Genomic DNA, 20,311 nt, shown 5'->3' with positions numbered 1-20,311 from the left:
ACCACTCCACCAAAAAGCGCGTGTTTTGGTTTTGTTTGTTCTTTGTGGGTTTTTTTTTTTGGGTTTTTTTGTGTTTTTTTTTTTTTAATTATTATTATTTGTAATTGCCCATTAATCAACCCCCGGTTAAAGCCGTTATTTCCGATTTGGCGACTGCTCCGTGTGTGTATATAAAAAAACCACTCCCCAGCAGGCAGGGACAGGCAGCTGCCTGCACTTACAAATGGTATAAAACAAAAATAAAACAACACCCCCCTCCCCAAAACACAACCAAAATCCCCCAGAACATTTCTGCTTCACAGGCAAAGGCTGGGTCAGTGCGGTGCGCGGCGCGGCCGGCGGTGGCTCCTCTACGTTCTTGACAAGCCACGGTTATCCAAATCCTTCACCTGGGCGGTAAAAAAAGGCCAGGTTAGGTAAAATTTAATGTTTTTTCCCAAATCCAGGGGGTTTCGGCTCGTTTTGGGGCCATACCTTGTATATTCGGACCAGCCAGTGCTCTGTGGTGTACGCCTCCTCCAGCACATCCAGCTCAAAGTCCTTGTTGCCGATTTCGGCATTCCTCACCCGGTCATAGCCCGGCGGTCGCTCTAGAGAGGGCAAAGTACAGTCAGCACTGCCCCATAGCACCCCGAAGATGTTGGGGGCACGGTAGGGCACCCCAAAAGTGATGTCACTGCCCCACACCAGGCAGTTTTGGGGACTTACTGGCTTCGGTGTAGACCTGGCCGAAGCGGTAGTAGCACATCTTGTACATGAGGCAGTTGAGGAGCACTGGGGAGCCCTCGCGGTCGACCCGAAACTCCCCCGTGGGGGTGTAGTAGTCGTGCTCCTTGATGTGGCGCCCTGTGTCTGTGCTGCCCCCGATCCGCACCATCCACAGGAACTTGTTGATGTCTGAAAGGTGGAGAGCAAGGAGTTGGGGGAAAGAGCAAGGAGTTGGGTTGAGTTGGGTTGAAGTGGGGCAAAAGAGCGAGACGTTGAGTTGCAGAGCAAAAAAGGTACACGCAGCTTCCAGAGAGGAGCATTTTGGTACCGTTTCCACCTTGCAGCCTCATCTGAAGGTGGGACTTTGCTCCTTTAGGGGAGCTGTTTGGGAGAAGCCTGCACCACCAGTGCCCCGTGGATGGGTTTGACCCGGCTTGGAGCAGGATCTTACCGTCGGATGAATACCCGGTGAGGCCTCCAAAGATTACCAGCACGTAGCTGACGTCCAGCTCCCTCATGATCTCGTAGGCCTTCTCCTCCGTCGACGCCATTGCCTGGAGCAGACACAGCGTCACTCACGCCACATGGTGCCCCAGGAACGCAGGGCAAGGCAGCGGGCGAGGGAAGGACCTACCTGACCAACACGGGAGATGTGCGTGTTGTTCCAGGTGTTGTTGTCCACCAGGATGGTCCGGTTGGCCATGGCAGTTATTTGGTACCCGTAGTCCCACCAGGACATCACCTTCGCATCCTACATCCAAACACCAGACGTGCCATCAGTGCCTCAGCAGATGATGTTGCATCCCCACTGCCCAAATTACCCCTGTTTACCTCCGGCGTGTTATGACGCAGCCAGTAATAGGCTTCTCTGAAGTCATCAAAGATGATCCTGCTGCCGTCCCCACCCCGGGCGGACAACACAATGGAGGGGGAGGAGTACGCCTCGCTGGTCACCCAGGTGGAGTGGAAGGTGTAGGTGATCAGGAAGAAAGCCATGACCAGGATCATGCCACTGGCAACCTGGAGGAGCAAATCGGGGTCAACGCTGGAGGGAAGAGGCCGTCAGCCTCCCACACTCACCCCCACCAGGACTAGGTGTCTTCTCCCCCTTCCCGAGCCGGCCCAGCACTCACTTCATTTTTGATGGGGTAGGTGGAGTCTTGCTGCTTTTTGCTCTTCTTGTCCGGCCGGCTGATATCCAGGTTCTTCATGTAGGTGGACAACACCTGAGAAACCCCGATGCCGGACAGGATGCACATCACCGGGGCCAGCACCAGCATCAGACGCACCTATGGGTAACAGCAGAACTGTCAGTCCCTGTCGGGAGAAATCCGGGCAGAAATCCGAGAGAAGAGGGAAATTGCATGCAAACCCAAATTCAGCAGAAACATTGACCTCAAGATAAACCAGTAGCTGAGTTTTTTAGCGGGTGCAGACTGGGAGCATCTCGGACACCCCCGAGGGAAGTTCTCTGAAGACCTCAAAATTGGCCAAGGCAGAGAACTGACCTTAATCTAACACCCTTAGGCAATCCGAGGGGGAGCCAAGAATCAGTAGATGCCTCCACACACAGAAATCAGCCCACGTTCAGGGGCTACAGCCAGAGTGAAAACGGGCTCATAAGCAGCCGTTTGTCGTCAGTCCCCGCTCAGATACCTGGAGAATTTGTTTGGGTTTGCAGCTCAGCTGTGGGAGACCAGGAACAGAGACTCAGTGGCAGACAGCGGTGGCCTTGTAGACACAAGTAACACCCAAACCAGTAAGTTTTGAAACACCACGTTCCCTCACTGCCCAGAGGGGCAAATAAACCAGTTTTAAGGAAGGGAGAAAAGCCTCATGAACGTTTCGGCCAGCTCAAGGTGGAAGAACCATCATCAAGAAGTTCAGAAAAAGAAATTAAATCGGCTTTGCTAAGACCAGTTTGTCATCCTGCTTGTGCCCAGCAGGCAGCAGCCCTCACCATCACAGCGGAGAAGTACATGCTGGTCACGCCGTACATGATGATAAAAATGCGGGCGTCCGAGAGGTTACTGAAGCAGTAATACAGACCGACTGCGAAAAGGAAAGAGAAATGGGTCAGGTTCACCTTAGCAATCTGTTGCCTGAAATAAAAAGCAGTCGGCAGAGGCACGTAGCGCTCCACAGCAGACCAGCACTGCGCGGAGACGGGAGGCTGCAGTCGTGGCCAGCAGACTACAACCCTTCCGGTGTTGTACGGTGATTTAATAAATAGGGGTCTGATGACATCTGCTCTGGGCTCACCTGGGAACATGAAAACAAGAAGCTGCAGGTCAAAGTAATAGGAGGACCAAGTGGTGGGCTGGTGCTCGGAGACGGAGGCGATGATGGGGATGTTGTTCTTTGCATAGGAAGGATCCAGCAGGGAGTAGAAGCGCCCCGTCCACGGGGAGATTTTCCCTAGGAAAAAGGAGGGTGGGGGGGAATCTTATTCGGTTCCAGCAGAGAGTAACCAGCAATGCCGATACATTCTCTCACATGGGAAGCATGTGCAAGGCTGAACGAGCCACCCTGGGCCTCGTTTAACATCTCTATTACTCAAAACTGCCATATTAGAGAGGAAATACAAATGTGATTTTACCCTAAAAAGGCTTCTTCCCCACCTGACCTATATTTTTAGCCTCTCTTCACTACTAGAGACTGACACTCAGTTTCTGAAGCGTCAGGTCAGCATCCCCAGCCTGCAGAGTCATGGCAGGTTTCTCTCTGCGCCTGGTATCATCCGGAGCCCAGATCTTACAGCTGCTTCTTAAATATTTTCCTGCTAATGCACAAATTAGGGCAGATCCCAGCCTCCCCCTCAGAGGGGGGCCTGCAAGCACTGAAACCGCAGTGCAGGCAATAAATAATGCAGAATTAGGATTGACAAGTTACGTGCCCTTCAATGAAATGAAAGGAGGCAAAGCTGATGGTGAAGCGCGCTCAGCATCACCACTATTGCGGGCTACCTGTCAGCATCAGCACGGCCCCGATGGTGAGGAGGACGAAGCCGACTAGGGAAATGACACTCCTGAAGAGGATTTCGAATTGCTGCGGGTTCAGCTTGCTCCGAAGGTAGTCTACGAAGGCGTGGATCTGACACAAGCCAAAGACTCCAAGAGCAGCCATGTGCTCTGAGGAGAGTACAGGCTGCAAGCAGAGGAGAGCATGATCAGCTACAGAGAACAAGAGCGGGCATTTTTCTTGCTATACCAAGACGCATGCTGGTGTGAGCATTTCCTTCACCAAAAAAAGAAATACTTTTATGAAAGACAACCGGTGCCGTGGAAGTTATTAGCACCTTTGAAAGTTATCCAGCACCTTCAAAATCTTATCTTGCCAAAGGTCGCAATGGATCAGCGAAATGGGAGCTAGCCAGCACCCGCTTATAATGTCAATGACGACAGCAAGAAGAGAGACCAGGTGCCAACTTGCTGTTGTTTTGCTACAACCCACGAAATGACCATCCTCAAGTCTGCAAATCATTGTCGTCCCCACCTGGAAGCCAACAAAGGAGATCTGCATCGAGAGGATGGTTCCCAAGCAGTAGACCGTGCAATAGGCTACGTAGATCCTGTGGGAGAAGCGGCCAGTCAGCATCAGCACAAGAACGTGCAAGGGGATGAGGTTAATCAGAAAGACGTAGCCACCCCACGAGGAAACCTGCCAAGAGAAAAAAGAAACAAAAAACCACAAGTTCCAGGACTGAACAGGTTACACAGCAGAGGTCAAACACGGTGGGTTTGATTCTCCTGGGATCACACGCAGGATTTTCACCCAGCTGAGATTCGCTCTCTCTAAAGGCATCCTCAACAGTCACAGCTGCCACCAGAAGCCCAGATTTTTCAATGCTGTTAATAAAACCTCATGCAAAACCCCAGCAGCTTCGGAAATGAATGGAGAACGCATCCATTCCATTCCCATGCCAAGCCCTTGACAGAGGTTCTAGCTCCCTGAATACAAGGATGCAGGAATGGCACGGCATGTTATTTTTGGTCACCGTATCCTGAGCGGCCTTTGGAGTCAGAAATACCTCAGTGCCGGGAGAAGAAACACTCACCATGTAGAAATAGGCAAGAGCACACATTGCTGCCCAATAGATGGAGCCAGTTTTGACAGCTTTGATCCACATATAGTAAGTTAACAGCATGCAGAATATGGCAATACCTGGGTGGAAGGACACAGAACAGTCAAAGCAAGCTCACATCAGCCCCGAAACATCAATACAATCTCTGGGGCACACCAGAGCACTCAATTGCATTTAAAAAAAAAAAAAAAAAAGTTTTTGCTGCTGCATCAGAAGGTGAAATAGCACCTCGCACAAAGAACTAGGCTTGGGAAAAGGGTTCCACGTATGATTTCTAGATTGAAACACTGCGATATTTGTGTCTTACTGCAGATAACAACTCACGTGGCCTCTTCCAGCCACACCAGCTAGCCTTTCCGGACACAGCAACTCCTCACATGGCCCTCGATAGCCCAGCTACGGGAGACGAACCTGGATTCTCTTCTCCCTTAGGCATCAATGATGAGATTGCTGCCTTTGCCAGCCCCAAAGTCATTGCCAGAATGGAGATAAAACCATGGGGGAGCTGCACGGCAGCTCTGATGCCCAGCAGAGTTTGTGGAGGTGGTAAAACCCTTTTTGACTCGCAAACAAGGACACTTGGGGAATGGGGCACGCTCGCTGTCGGAGTCGGGAAACATTCCCTCTTCTCAATCGCGCAGGCAAGAACAACCACCGATCTCTGAGCAGCTGGGTCAGTAAACCGCATGGACCCAGTGGGGCTCGCTGTGAAAGGATGGTTCTTCTATCGTCCCCTGTAGCAGCTTTGCCATCATTTTCCAGCACCCAAAGTTGTTAAAGGTTTCCCTGCTCTGAGTGTCCCAAACTCACCTTCGTTATCGTAGGAGCCAGCAACAGATCGAGAGATGTAGCCAGGCACAACTGCAATCATGGCGGCAGCTAGGAGTCCTGCCCCTGCATCCTGGGGAAAAAAAACAGAGCCAGAGGGTGGAAAAAGCCATCAGTTTTTATGTGTTTTGTTATCGTGCCATACTACACATGGATATGCCTCAAAGGAATAAAAATTGTGCTTTGAAATATAATTTTAAAACAGATCTCCCATTTCCCAGAAGTTCTGGGTTTTAACCAGCATGGTGATCACCTCCAAATCTCCGATACAGCTGCCACCTGCCTTTCCAAAAGGCGCACAGCCTGTGCTCCTCCGTAAAGCAAAAGCCTCCAAGGTATGCCCCAATCTTCCCCCTACCTTGAGCTCTTTGGTGAGGTGGTAAGTCACTATGGTGGTGAAAGAGGAAAAGAGGGGAGCCAGGAATACACAGACATTTCGGATGTCGATGGTGATGTGGAAGAAGTGCAGCACATGGTAAATAGCCGCCGACGTGATCATCAGGCCTGCGGGACAGAAACAAAACCATTATCAGGGTGCTCTCGGACCGCTCGCAGCACTGGGGGTCGTTAGCTTGCAATTAACAGCGGGGCAGCCTCAAGCCTTGCCAGGAAGGAGCTGCTGCCCAGGATGCCTCGATGAAGGGCATCCCCCAAGCTCCCCTCCTCTCCCAGCTGGCATTCACGGCTCTGCTCTGTGCACACTACCTGCCCCTCTCCCGATTTTCCCTTCTGCAAGGTGTGTTTCGGCTCAGCGGGAGCCCGATGGCTTACCTGGATAAATGGTCCCACCGATTATCCTGCCCAAGGGGTACCACGCTCGGTCGTCAAACCAGTTGTGGAATTTATAGAAGCCCTCCTCCGCCAGAAAGCGGGTTGTGCGGTAGTTAAAATACCTGTAACAGTGACAAGCACTAAGCATCTCGGCATCTGGATATAGATATTGACTGCTCACCGCTCCTCGGGTCACGACCGCAGTCCTTTAACAAGCGTTCACGAAATGAGGCAGCTTTTGACAGGCAGTTAAGTAACAAACTGTGTGCCTGTTCGGATACCCTCCTCCGACATCTGGGGGTAAGAGAGTGCTGTAAGGGCTGACTGCGCGTTTTCCATGCAGAGGGAGTTAGTCCAGTTTCCCTAGAGCATCGCAGACCTCAGCTGCAAAGGTTCATCCCTCCTCCTAGGGCATTTAAAACCAGGTTCGCAAAGGTAACGTTCTGCCTTGCGCCTGATTTAATCAGCAACAAGCCTGGGTTGTGGACACAAGTTGTACTAGGAGCGTGCTCTCTTACTGGGCCCTGCTCAGGTAGAGAATAACCACATCCCAGCATAAAAGCGGTGTTGGGTGATTACCCTGACTTAGATCCAGGCTGCAAGACGAGTCCTGGGAACTGAGAAGTGAATTTTGGGTCTGAAAGAAAAAAACCTAGCTGTACTGAAAACTGCCCTCCAAATCCCTCATCCTCAATGGGGATTAACTTGAGCCCAGCAAACACCACCTGAATGTGTTCCAGAAAAGAAAAACCCAGCATGTCCCCACAAAAGGAGAGGAAGACACTTACGGGTCAAATTCATGGATGACGCTTTCAAATCTTAAGACGGAAAAAAGCCTCGTGGAGAAAGCTGCAAACACAGAAAAAGGGCAGAATGAACCTACAGCACTCACTGAGCCAGACTTTTATTAGGTTTCTCATCTACTTTGACTGATTAAAATTGTTTCTGTCTCAAACTGGTCATTGGGAAGATAGAGACAGATGTGTTTCTTGAAGGAAGAGATATGGAAGGAATAAAAGCATTCACCTAAGAAAGATGAGAGCTTCACAACTTATAAAAGAAGAGAAGAAGGAGCAGAGGGAGCTCCATCCCGGGGTCCCTCTTTGAGGGCACTATCAGCCATCCGCAAGCCTGGCGTGGCAGGATGTGGACTTACACAGCACAGCTGCCATCGACAAGATGAGGAGCTTGAGCAGAGTGTCTTGCTTCTCGTAGGACAGCCGGAGAAACCCTAACTTGGTCATTTTCACATCAAAGGCAGAGATTGAGGATGCTTGAAGACCTGAAAATGAGCAAGGAAGATGATCAAAGAGCGAGCCAGCTCCCAGCCCCACAACATCTCTAAATGTTTCACAAAATAGGACCTTAAATACACCACTCCTGCCCAAGGAGGCTGTCGTTCACCCTTCACCCTTGCCAGATGCTTTCGCCGATCCGTGCCTCTCTTCCCCAAATCCCCTTGCCTCGAACGCTCACCTGATCAGTTGTCACAAGCCTCGGCTGAGGTTTTTCTTTCTTTTACAGAGACTAGAACTTCTTTGGGGCAGAGGACGTGTCTGTTTCTCTGCGTACAAAACAAAACCCAAGTGTAAGCTTTTAGTGAAATCACTAAATTTTCCCTGGCTGGTCTCTGGAGTTTAACCACCACCTGGTGGCTTAAGCGATGCACAGAAAAGTAATCCACAGAGATGGGAAGAAATCAGTGCTGTTTTATCATGTACAGGAGGTCTGAATGCCTCCTGGCAGCTCCCACTTTGAATTACTGATGTTAAACATATCCATCCCTGTAGTTTCCTAATGTGGGCCAGCACAGTAAATCAGCTTTGCTTATATCGGGCAACTTGACCGTTTAATTAAACTTCATTGGGTGGAGGAAGAGCCAGCAAAATTCTGGTGTTAGACACCATGGAAGTGAAACTGTGGCCAGAGAATAATGCCTTTCACCTCTTGAAAACACTCTGATTTCTTTAAAATACTTCCACACCCAATCAGCCTGGGGAAAAAAAACCCAAAACCCCACTCCCTGCAGGTTCAGTCCCAGAACTGGTGGATAAATTCTCAGCTCACATGTCTGAGCTACAATGCTGGGGACAGCAAATTTGGACAGGCTGAGATTTAAAAATAAAATGCAAACTGGGCCTGGAAAAAAAAAAAAAACAAACCTCTGTGATCTAGAAGCAATTCCAATTCCTGCACATTCATCACTAACTGATACAGAAATAACCATGTCTTGTAATTATTTCCTGGTTCCCCTAGGAATAATAAGATGCAGCTAGTAATGATAGAATGCAGATGCCTGCCAGGCACACGTGGCTCTGCCACCAGGGTACCACCGGTACCCCGATTTCTACAGCTCTGGCAGGTGACTCACAGGGCGTGGGGGGACCCCTTGCCACCCTGTAACGCCACAGCTACTGGCGGAACCAGCAACCCCTGGCCAGTGGGAAGGAGGAAAAGCTGTCCCTGGGCTACGGGCTAACACCCTGCTCTCGCCACCAGCCACTCCAAGCTTGTCTGTGTGCTACAAGACACTGTGCCCCTCATGAGCCCCACACCGTGCTTCACCCCACACCCCTGACCACCGCCATACCTCATCTCTCTGCGCACCCCACCACCCCACACCTCCGGGCACCCCACAGGTCCACATCCCACAGGCTCCAGCCCCTGCCAACCTGCAGTGCCTCACCCCACACGCCTGGGCACCCCACAGCATCGCTCACCCCAAAACCCATGACCCTACAGGCCTGGGCACCTCACAACCCCGCAGCCTCTCACCCCACAGCCCCTCACCCCCCAGACCGAGGCACCCTGTAAGGTCATAGCTCCCTCTCCCCACAGGCTTGGGCATCCCATAGCCCCACAGACCCTCACCCCACAGGTGTGGACGCCACACGGCCCCACAGCCCCCTCACCCCACAGGCCTGGGCACCCCATAACACCACAGGCCTGAGGCCCCCGCCCCACGGGCACCCCTCGGCACAAGGCGCCCGCGCCCCCCGCCCCCCGGCACCGAGACCCCGGGGCCGCGGCCCTCACCCGGGCACCGCGCTCGGGCCCGCCGCCCCGGCCATCCGCCCCGCGCAGTCGCCCTTGCCCGCCGCCGTGGCCCGCCCCCGCCCCACCCGTCCGCCATTGGCCCACAACGACGCCACTCCAGATTCCACGGCGCTCATTGGCCGCGCCGCCGGGCACGCAGCCGAGGGCGAGGTGGTACGCGCTTGCGTACGGCGCCTTCCGATTGGCGGAGAGCGAGGCGGGCGTGGCTGGCCAACATCGAGCCGTGACGTGTCCGTCCAGGCTTGGGGCGCCCGGGGGGCGGGGGCGATGCGGAACACGTGGGCGGAAGCGGAAGCGGGCCGTCCCCGCCACGTGGGCGGTGCCCGGCGGACCGCAACAGAGGGCCCGTGGGGTCCCGGTCCCCGCGGGGCACCATTCCCCCCCGCGACGTGCTCCGCCGGCAGCGACCCGCCGGGGGGAAGCCGCCCGCCCCGCCGGGAGACAGGGGCCGGCTGCCAAGCGTGGTTTCTCCATTTAATGCTTCAGTGTGAAAATACTAGAGAAAAAGTTGATAAACCGGCCCCAAAAAACCCCAAACCCAACGGTTTTTCATTTTTGAACGTCACCGGTTCCTTCCCCGACCCGACAGAAACGGTACATGCACCGGGGGCAGGGAAACGGTGTGCAGGAGCTCCCAGAAAATAACAGCCCCCGAAGCTACGGCGAAAGGGGGAGGGGGTACAAAACGAGAGTCCGCTACAAAAGTGGCGCAGGGCACGAGCCGGCTCTTCGACGCTCATAAAAGGGGTTAAAAATCCGGATTTTGCACCCCAAATTTCCACGGCGGCAGCAGGCTGGGTCCTGCCGGGGACCCCCTGTATCTTCTCTGCGTGTGTTCCCCCGGCTCAGCGCCCCAGAGCAGCCGTGTGTTTGGCGGGAGAGGGCTGGGGGGAGAGGAGCCGGTCGGAGGAGGAGGAGGAGGAGGAGGAAGCACCACTGAGGGCCGACTGAAGGTAAACGGTCTTGTGAAAGAGTCTGTTGCTGAGGAAAACCACCAAGGAGAAGAGACGGAGCTGGAAGTGGCTGGAAGGGAAAAGAGCCTGTCGACTCCCGGCACCGGAACCACCCCCAGCCACAGGATTCTGGGGGAACAGCGCCGAAGCCGGTGGCGATAACGATGTAACGGGCTTGGGAGGGCGGGGGTCGCTACTCACTAGGTTTTGCTGGGGGTCCTTGCTTCGTTGGCGCTGATGATGAAGAGAGGGAAAAGGATGGAAAAGAGGCAACCGCTGGAAGGGATAAAAAATAAAAATAGAATAAACGAAAAGGCGGTCGGTTGCTTTTGGTGTGTGGCCTCGGGTAAAGGAGGCGGGCAGGGTCTGAGATGGCTGCCCAGCCTCCCAGCGACTCGCCTGATGATGTAAGAGGACTGCATCGCCGTGAGAAAAGCCAGTGGTAAGCCAAAGCCGAAGTAATAGGGCCAGTTTCTCTCGATGTTGGATAGCCGCTGGTGCATTTCGATTCCTGGCGAGAAGAAAATCCCACAGAAATTAACCCATGGGGAGGAGAGACCTTCGTTGCGCTTCCTTATGGAGGAAAATCAGCCTCGGACGCCCCAACTGGCTGCTCCCCAAGTAAAGAAACCCTCAGTCTGGAAAATTTTCCACCCCGAGAGCGGAGGCAGCCCTCACCTTTGTTAAACCAGCGGTACTCGAAGCAGTAGAGCGAGTAGAGCAGCGACATGTGGAGGAGGCTGATCAGCTGGCCGATGATGTCGATGGGGAAGAGGCTGACGATCATCCCCTGGGGATTAAAAATGGAGAGGGCGAGTGAGGGGTGCTCTGGATTTGCGGGAAAACATCGCCTGAGCGCAAGACGCGGGGCAACCTGGACTGGCAGACGGGTATTTTTTGGCGTGACACTCACCTGGATGAGGAACAGCGCCTGCAACAAGAGGTTAAATAACATGTCGGCGATGATTTTGCTGACGCTGGGAAAGGGATGAGGCTTCCTGCCAGAAACTTCGAACGCTAGATCCGCGATGTCCTGCAAAAGAGAAAAAGGGGCTTGAGGTAAATGAAACTTGAAAGACAAACGGGGGCTTCAGGGAAATTAAATTCAAAAGCAGCTAGAACGATGTTACTGAGCCGCTTTCGCCTGCCGGGAACACACCCAGAGCCCATTTTTGGGATGGGAAATCTCACACCGAAACGCCACCCCCCCGTACCGCTGATTGAGGCATAAGGAGGGAACTGCCCCCTCGTTTGCTTGAGGCACTGTCCGGGTTCCCGTCGCCTACCTGAAACCAGATGGCATTGACAACCTTACTGAGCACAAAGAGGGGGAGGACCCAGAGGGCGCTGAAAATGGAGGTGAGGATGAACTCCAGCCAAGACCAGACGTCGCCGTGTAAGGAAGGGTCACCTTTGGAAGATGGACAGGGAGAAACATGTGAGGAACCCCCTGGTTCCGTGGCATAAATGTTTCCTGGCACGGCCATGGCTGCACCGCAGGGAACTTCTCCTGACTGTAGCGCTCGAGGACAGGAGAAATCTCCGACCCCAACCGTTGCTCTTTAAAAGAACGCTCCCACCCGCTTTTTATTTACTTGCAAAAATATTCCAACTATGTTGTGAGCGGTAAACCCCATGAGCTAGATCCCCGGCACACACGGACTGCCAGCCGGGTTATCCATCCCCCCGATTTTCTACTGCACAATTAATGACGGCCTTGATTAGCCAAGGGTGGGAGAGAAAAACAAGGCAAGGAGAGAGTGGTGCGAGGAACAGCTCAACAGGACTACGCTTCGGGAGTTTGTGGTGGGCGTCAGGGACCCCCCACACCCGTCTCATGGACTGTTTAGTGCCCCGTAACACACAAATGGGAAAGGTACTTACCGATGATCTGTGCCGTGACTGACTGAAGGACAGGTATAAACACGCGGTAAAACAAGAAGAGACTAAGCTACAGGGAAAAAGAAACAACGAGGGTTCTCGGTGAGGCACTGCACAGTCATTTCTTGTAGTCCTGTAACTACTGATCTGAGGACAGACCCTCTGCCTGCCCCTTCACGCAGAGAGGCGTAAATACAGAGGACCAAGGTTCTCTGTTTAAATACAGCCAAAATCTAGAACTCAGCACTTTCATTTTAACATTCCCACGCCAATTCCTCATACCCTGCCACAGACTAATGGAAAAATGAAGGCGGTGATTTATGAGGCTGCGAAGTGTCTCCTCCATTAAGAATTAGCCTCGTGAAACAGCTGCGGTAAGGTCAGAGCTGAGGAAATGTCTTTAAGATATCAATATTCAATTTAGTAAAGCAACATCCCAGACTGCAGCAGAGCAGGAGTTGAATATTTGGGCAAAGAGCAGTCTCAAAGACTTGGAAAAGCAGCTGGGGTTTAACGTGCAGGTTTCCCAAGAGGGTCTATGATCTTATATCCCATACTGGGCCTCTTAAAATACAGCACGAGGACTGGGGACTTCATGGCTCCTACCAACTCCTGCAGCCGAGCTGACGGCTCAGCACTGACGGCGCATAAGGGCTGGGGCAGGGCGCTGGCTTTCAAGGGGTTTTTAACATAGAAAATATCAAAAACATTCACTTACCCAGAATACGCCTCCGTTCCAGGCACAACACTGAAATATCCGGCTCACTATCCGGGGTTCACTGCAGAGCAGTAGGAGAGAGACAGGTGAGAGGTGTCAAGGTCCCAGCACCTGGACAAACATCCCCTAACAACTGACAACTGTCACTTCTGTCCCACGTTTCAGACTCCTTAGAAATGCCGCAGATAATCAGCTCAATGCCGGTGACGCACCTGATTTTATCTGAACATGGGAATCCTGGAAAGAATCCCTGCACAGACTCGCACCAGGTTTCAGCCAGTCTATAGAAGATTTACATCAGGGAGACGCTTTTAACTTTTATTAATTCCTCATATCTGCACTAAAATGGGAGAAGAGCAAAGCTTTCTTCCAGATTTTTAAGTGTTTATTAGAGGTCTCAGGCTTCGTTCTCCTCAAACGCTCGCCACAACAGTATTAGGGCTTTTTGGGCCCTTTTTGTTCTCAGAAGAGACTGTTTCAGCTCGGGGGGGTTTTGGCTGCTCTTTGCAGTGTATCTACAGACATGCAAGAGAGCAGCTCTGTGGGACTCTCTAGTGCTTTTCCAGTCAGCTTCTGCTACCAAAGGGACTTCATTCCAAAGAATACGACTGCTTAAGTCCCCCCAAAATATGTATTATTCCTCAAGGGCAGCCCATCTGCAGGAACCTCGATGGCCTGGGGAGCCTCAAGACCATGGAAGACTTTTCTATCATCTTGAGATAAAGTCAGACTACCACCGAGCTAGTTAGAATAATTTCTAAATACATCTTGAAAGGCACATTACTGACCAAAAATCACCATGTTAAGTGCCAGCCCGACTGTAATTAGGGCAGCAGAGAAGCATCTTGGCACGGTTTGAGAGTCAGACACAAGAACAGATGCTGTTTTGCTCCCACACGAATATAATTCTGGCATTCCCAGGCTTAGTGGAGCCAAGGTTTGGGAAAAAAAGATACCTGATCTGCCCCAGACGTATAAATCAGATCTGAGCTGCCATTTCTTCCCTGATGCCACGACTACCAACAACAACAACGTATCTTTGAGAAGCAGCATGAGTATTCGGGAAGCAAAGAGACCCAGAAATTCATATTCTTTCAGCTTGTATAGCTCCATACCTTCTATTATTATTTCAAACTAATTACACACTCTTCATCATCAGAACCTCTAAAAGGTCTGACTGCTTATCTCAGGATAACAGTTCCGGTTTCATTACACAGAGTGGGAAAAGGGCGTTTCGCATCATGTTTTTCACACTTACTGGCTCTGCACTTCAGCGCGATTGGGTTTATGAACTGTTTGCAAACGTACGCCACAAGTTCTGCTTTCGCTGACACCCGTGTTGCAGGTCTCTAACCGTTCCGACAAGTATTTTTATGGAGATCTTCGCGAGTGCGGGCGCCAATAATGGCTTTATTTCTTAAACCTCACTCACCTCAACTTCCCTTTTAGCCAGACAACTGCGATACAACGGATATTTAGGAGAGGGGGGAAAAAAAAAAAAGTACAAGCAGTGCCAAATCACTATGACTTGCAGAGGTTTTTGCAATTCATCTGGCTCTTCAAAGCTCTGGGCAGTCGCTTGCTCTCTCCCTGCCCTCAGTAGCTGGGAGACTAAAGGAAGAGAAGCAAATTATCTGATTTGTGACTCGTCAGGCTCTGTACTCACTTCTCTTGCTTCTTCTCTTCCATGTGAAACCTCCGCTGGGCAAGCGCACTGTTTGCTCTCCTTCGCCTCTGCTCTTCCCTTTTCTGCTGGATCCGGGCATCCAGCTTAGAGATGGTGCAGATGCCCCAGATGGAGTCCTTAATTCCCTGCGGACATGGGGAGAGGCCATCACGCTCCATCCCCCAGAGAGAGGGGGAACGGGATGTGGCTGACCCAGGCCATCGAACACCTCCTGGTTACAGAAAGGGACTTAAACGTGGCCAGCCTCGCTCCCCGGCTAGCAGGGGGAGCCAGCACCAGGCTCGGTCAGAGCCAAGGATTGGAGCAGCAAGACCACCTATTTTCCACGGCCTGGTGACCTAAAACGCTGCACATTCCAGGATCTTTAGGAGCACCAGTTATTTTAGTTTATTTTTTTAAAAAGGTGTGCATCGAATATCTGCTATTTATAACCCTGGCAAAAGCCAAAGAGTCAGGTCTCTCACAGCCCGTTTCTTCTGTCTGGCAGAAAGCCCTTCTTCCTTGCCAGCATTTCTAGGGCCAATAAAATATAATTATACAAAACGTTTAGGATGTGCAAAGTCCTTGTGGCCCGACTGTATGTGTGAGTTTGATGCTTACTCCTTTACAAATAAAAGCAAAGTCCTCATCTCAGAAATCCTCACATCAGCCACATCCATGCAAATCCACTAAGAGAAAAGTGCCCAGAAGTCTTTCCCTTACTCCACATTTAAAAGATTTCTAGTGCCACCTCCTAGTACTCCACGAGCAGTTATTTCCAGCTCCAGATGATGTCATAGCCATCATTATCAAAATTTCACTTCAAAATAAAGACCATATGGAGGCTAGTGTGAGCCAGGACAGCGTCACTTCCCAGGTGACCCGCGCAACAGTTTGGCATAGAGTTCTTGACCAAGCAGGATAAATTTTGATGTCGAACGCGTGCCCGAAATGGCAGAGCATCCTGCCGCTGGTACCTGACGAGGTGGAACTTAATTACATGGGCTGATCGACCCACTGCTTTACAGATGGTGCGAGAATATCGTGAAATGACACAAGTCGTTTTGATTGTGGCCAGTGTGCCACAAATCTTTCAGGTCAAACCCAGCAAATTTTTCAAAACAAGTTATTTTTGAACACAAGTTATTTCTTAGCATCATGTTACAAATGTTTTTAAGTCTGTATTTACACCTGGGTGATACAAGACAGCGTGGGAGTATTGAGTTCACACAAAGCCTTATCACCATGACACAACTGCGACGTTCATACGGGCTATAAATCAACTCTTGCCCAAAGGAAGTCCGTCACAGGTTTGTCAGCGCCTCGGATGAGCCCTTTGTAATAGACACACCACGCAACGGCCAGCTCGGGAGGAAATTATTCTAGAAAGCACTTAGTAAAAGCGAGGGGAGCAACGCATCCCACACAGACACGTCAAATCTAACCGTCCTCGGCAAGTGGAAAGCTTGCCTACAGGTATCTGTGCTTTACAAAACTGACGTCTTCGATTAAAATACATCCAGAGCCCCTTTTCCTTCAAATTTTTTAATCATCCTTGATGATGTGGGAAGGAGGGTGCTCCCACCCACCATCACCAAAGCAAACAAGACCAGTCTCTACAATAAAGGACCTGAAACGTGGAGACTTACCCTGACGAGGTCATGAAGGAAGGTTTTCACACTGTCTGCCATCTCGACTCCAGCATCACCTCTGCTTCTGAAACTATCAACTACAGGGAGAGGGGAAAAGCCGAACCCAAACCTCTCTCATCCTGGAGAGATGGGAAACGGATGGAGCCTGTGGAGAGAGAACACAGGACCATGGCAAGCGTTAACAGCATCGGTCTGAGTGGCGTGATTACAAGCTAAATCACATCCTGACAATTTCCAAGAGGCTTCCCTGCCTGCCCTGGCTTCCATCGGGCAACAATCCTCGAACGTATGGCCAGAGGAGGGACCTGTCCGATTATTTCCACGGTATGTCCTATTAACGAACTCGGGGTTTCAGAGCCTGTATTTCTCCAGCACGTCTCTCCGAACAGCACGCTCTGACGCTCATTTTTGGAAGGGAAAAGTCAACACAGCCAGCCTGGAGAGGTGTGAAAACATCTTTGCTAAATCCAACGTTAATTTAACACTTTACATTTCCACGCCTCCTCTTCCTCATGCACCAGGAAAGAAACTCAAGGTCTACAATTAGGAGCCTGACAAAACGAGGGCTGCTCTTGAGCTGTCCCATAAGCTTTTGCCCAAAGCAGTAATTACTCCAAACAGCCCTTTGCCAAAAATGTTGTGCTGAGTCTTCTGCTCCTTGTAAGGCACCACAGGAATACAGACAGCCTCTGAATTAAGACAAAAAATAATAAAAATCACTAGGTAACAAAACTGGCAGAGCTTTTCCTCCAGGATTCAAACTGCTCGCTTCTCCTAGGCAGGAGCTGCTGGCAGCTCTGGTGTCACAAGCCCCAACATGTCAGCATTACTGTTTCTCTGTAACACGCAGCACAGGATACAAACAATTAAAAATAATTTAAACAAAAAGTTTTTTATTTTGATTATTCCAAGACAAAACCTGCCAGGCTTTGAACCACGCTCCTGTGAAGTGGCGAATGCCAGTTCAGATGAGACTGTGGAAGCAGAACTGACCTCCAACTTTATTAACATCAAGTTAATCAGAAGCACCTTCATCCTAAAATCAAGCCTTTGAAGTGGACATGCTCAGCCCCACGCACGGCATCGGGGTCTTTTCGCTTTAGCCAGGCGTGCAAGGTCTGGGTTGCGCTGGCAGAGCCGCGGCAGAAACAAAAGGCAGAAACGAGCATTTTCTTTGTTCCAGGCAGCCGCGCCTCGCCACCCTTCGGGCTCATAAAAGTATGCGTTACATACAGTGAGACCCTACTGCCGCAGGGTCCTGGCTCCTGCAGAAAGCCCTGCCTGATTTATTTTTACCTACGGGTATTCCTGAGCACCCCAGCGTTGGGGGTCACTGTGCAGGGGGGGATCCTCCCAGCACACCAGAGGTGCCCAGGATGGGGATCCCAGCCCTGCCCCACAGTGATGCTGCTAATGGGGGTGAGCCCTGTGGTTACCCCGGGGTGGGGCCTCAGATTTACCTCAGGGCTGCCCCCGCGGTTCCCGGGGACGGTGACCCCCATAGCTTCCCGGGGTGGGGGGCAAAATTTCACCTCAGGGCTGTCCCCACAGTCTACCCGGGTAGTGTGTGTGTGGGCACAGTTACTTCAGGGCTGCCCCATGGCGTCCCGAGGCCCACAGTTTACCTCAGGGCTGCCTCACGGAATCCCCGGGACCCAAAATTACCTCAGGGTTGCCCCACAGATCCCCCGGGACCCAAAATTACCTCAGGGTTAACACACGGATCCTCCTGGGACGCCAAATTACCTCACGGTTGCCCCACTGATCCCCCCCTCCCCGGACCCAAAATTACCTCAGGGTTGCCCCACAGATCCCTTGAGGCCCACAGTTACCCCGGGGCTGATCCCCACGGGCGGGAACCCACAGCTACCTCAGGGCTGCTCTCCCCCCCTACACGGCCACCTCAGGGCTCCCCGCGCTGCGCTCACTCACCGGCGGCTGCGGGCCGGGGGCGCACGGCGCAGCAGGCGGCCCAGCTCCCGGCGGCCCGGCCGCCAGGCACCGCGCATGCGCCAACCCCGCCCCCCCCCGCTGCGCGCGCGCATTCCCGCCACCCCGCTCGCCTCCCGCCGGTGCGCATGCGCCGCCGCCCCACGCCGCGCATGCGCACTGCTGCCATCCCACCGCTAGGGCAGCGCCGCCAGAGGGCGCCAAATACGCCGCGGGGGGGGGGGGGGGCGGGGGGGACAACGGTGGTACTGGGGGCACTGGAATTATGATGGGAGCGCTGGGGAGACACTGGGAATGGGGGCAGTGGGGAGGAATGTGGGGTAGTGCGGACGCTGGGGGGATACTGGGGTCACTGGGACTGGGGAGAGCAGGGCTGGGAGGGCAATGGGGGATGCTGGGGGGAGAAGAGGCACAGTGGGACTGGGGTAATGGAACATAATGGGGATACTGGGACTGGGAGGGGGTATTGGGGGTGCTGGGGCTGGGTAATGGGGACGCTGGGGGCATCGGTGGGGGGAGCATGGCAGCTGCAGTCAGGCTGTACCAGGGTAGAGCCAGGGGTAACGTGTGGGGTGGCGGAAGTTGGGGGGCAGCCCCAGGGTGGGTGGGCGTGGGGGGGGGGGTTGGTGACCCCCCATTTAATCCCCCAGCACACTCGTCGTCCAGCCCTTTTTATTTCTGCAGGGCACAACACCAGCCCGCACCAATCTCCAGCCTGGGGAGGCGGGTCCCCCCCGCCATGCCTCAGTTTCCCCCTCCGGCCGCCTCCATCAGACCACCCCATCCTCCTCCAGCGGCTCCCCCACCACCAACCTACTCCATCCCAACCGCCGCAGGTCCAGGCTCTCATACCGTCCCTTCACCACCAGCTCAGCCACGGCTCTGCCGGCGGCGGGTGCATGTTGTAACCCGTGTCCGCTAAAACCGGCGGCGAAAAATAGATTTTCTAATTTGGGGTGAGGACCCAGCACCCCGTTACGGTCGAAGGTGTTATGGTCGTAGTAGCCAGCCCAAGCTCCTCGGAGACGGAGTGATGCGAAGGCTGGTACCCTCCGAGCCAGCCGGGGCCAGATCTGCTCCTGGAAATAATCATGATCCACCGAGAGATCGCCTGGATCCGGCTCTTCCTCCTGGAAAAAAAAAAAAATTTGGGGGGGGTTTAAAAAAAAAACGGGGGTAAATAATATAGGCCACCCCCCTATGGCTCACCTCGGGTGGGCTCATGCCGCCCAGGTAGTTGCCGGCGATGCCGTCGCGCCGAAAATAAACCCCGGTGGTGTCGACAAGGAGGGGGCAGGAGAAGCCGGGGCCATCGGGGCAATGCCAGGAGTAGACGTACCTACGGGGATGGGGAAGGGCACCCCCAAATATAGGGCTGAGGGGCTCAGGCTGCCCCCCACCCTGCCAAGAGGGGGGGTGGTAGGGGCTGGGATGTGTGTGTGTCCCCAAAAAATAGCATCAAGGGGTTCATATCGCTCCACACCAGATCGGAAGGGTGGTGGGTACCAGGATGTGGCCCCCCTGGCCCGTGAACCCCCAAAATCCTCCCCCCACACCTCTTCCTGGGCTGGATGGGCACAGGGGGCCGGCACAGCCCCCCCGGCAACCTGGCCGCCTCCAGGAGCTCCCCGGCCCAGGCGCCGGCGGCGTTGACCACGATGGCGCAGGCGACCGGCTGGTACTCCAGGCTGTCGGGCATGTGGATCTAGGGGAAGGAACGGGGGGCGTGTGGGGGGGTCACACACACTCGCGGGGACCCCCCCCTCCCCGGTTCGGGGGGTGTGTGGGGACGCACGGGCACTCACGTGGACGTATTTGATGCGTGCGGTCTCCGGTGCCGGTCCCTGCGGTGGCATCACGTCCTCAGCCGAGGTGACGAAACCTGGAGGTTTTGGGGGGCCGAGAGGGTGAGCTGGGGGTCCCGGGGTGGGGTACCCCGCTGTGCGTGTGTGCGTGTGTCCCCTCACCTCGCACCTCCCCGGCGCAGCTGTGGACCCCCAGGGACGCGGCTTTGCGCTGGAAAGCGTTGAGGAGGGTCCAGGG

General features: G+C 53.3%; 3 protein-coding genes across 4 annotated transcripts in view; all 3 read right to left on the bottom strand.

Annotated features, from left to right (window-relative positions):
• Nucleotides 1-241: 241 nt before the first annotated feature.
• On the bottom strand, nucleotides 242-7,813 carry STT3A (STT3 oligosaccharyltransferase complex catalytic subunit A). The gene is made up of 17 exons (XM_082009976.1): nucleotides 7,548-7,813; nucleotides 7,180-7,240; nucleotides 6,392-6,513; nucleotides 5,979-6,124; nucleotides 5,603-5,693; nucleotides 4,766-4,872; nucleotides 4,204-4,368; nucleotides 3,675-3,855; nucleotides 2,971-3,126; nucleotides 2,669-2,760; nucleotides 1,842-1,997; nucleotides 1,540-1,728; nucleotides 1,343-1,459; nucleotides 1,160-1,262; nucleotides 709-897; nucleotides 475-590; nucleotides 242-389 (listed from the first exon to the last, which is right to left on the bottom strand). Exons 1-17 carry the CDS (start codon nucleotides 7,633-7,635, stop codon nucleotides 351-353), a joined length of 2,118 nt encoding a protein of 705 aa, XP_081866102.1. The 5' UTR covers nucleotides 7,636-7,813; the 3' UTR covers nucleotides 242-350.
• A 2,143-nt stretch (nucleotides 7,814-9,956) lies between these two features.
• EI24 (EI24 autophagy associated transmembrane protein) lies at nucleotides 9,957-16,369 on the bottom strand (the record flags this gene model as incomplete). Of its 2 annotated transcripts, none has more annotated exons than XM_082009901.1 (10): nucleotides 9,957-10,471; nucleotides 10,603-10,677; nucleotides 10,801-10,912; nucleotides 11,080-11,191; nucleotides 11,315-11,434; nucleotides 11,688-11,812; nucleotides 12,286-12,352; nucleotides 13,001-13,061; nucleotides 14,667-14,812; nucleotides 16,316-16,369. In XM_082009901.1, the coding sequence occupies 10 exons, from the start codon at nucleotides 16,355-16,357 to the stop codon at nucleotides 10,294-10,296; spliced, it is 1,038 nt and encodes a 345-aa protein (XP_081866027.1). In that variant the 3' UTR covers nucleotides 9,957-10,293. The 2 variants fall into 2 exon arrangements, with proteins under 2 accessions (XP_081866027.1, XP_081866026.1); XM_082009900.1 differs by having other exon boundaries at nucleotides 14,667-14,770; nucleotides 16,316-16,357.
• A 2,669-nt stretch (nucleotides 16,370-19,038) lies between these two features.
• Nucleotides 19,039-20,311, bottom strand: part of LOC309412913 (FAD-dependent oxidoreductase domain-containing protein 1-like) — a gene marked incomplete at both ends in the record, with an annotated part of 2,394 nt that continues 1,121 nt past the window's right edge. Inside the window, 5 exons of the mRNA XM_082009951.1 lie at nucleotides 19,039-19,398; nucleotides 19,478-19,607; nucleotides 19,825-19,973; nucleotides 20,074-20,150; nucleotides 20,236-20,309. Coding sequence (XP_081866077.1) covers nucleotides 19,039-19,398; nucleotides 19,478-19,607; nucleotides 19,825-19,973; nucleotides 20,074-20,150; nucleotides 20,236-20,309 — 790 coding nt within the window. The remainder of the gene's footprint in view (nucleotides 19,399-19,477; nucleotides 19,608-19,824; nucleotides 19,974-20,073; nucleotides 20,151-20,235; nucleotides 20,310-20,311) is intronic.

The sequence above is a fragment of the Phaethon aethereus genome (genome assembly GCF_964289735.1).
Source record: "Phaethon aethereus genome assembly, chromosome: 23".
NCBI classification, from domain to species: Eukaryota; Metazoa; Chordata; class Aves; order Phaethontiformes; family Phaethontidae; genus Phaethon; species Phaethon aethereus.
This window is presented reverse-complemented; position numbering and strand designations above follow the sequence as displayed.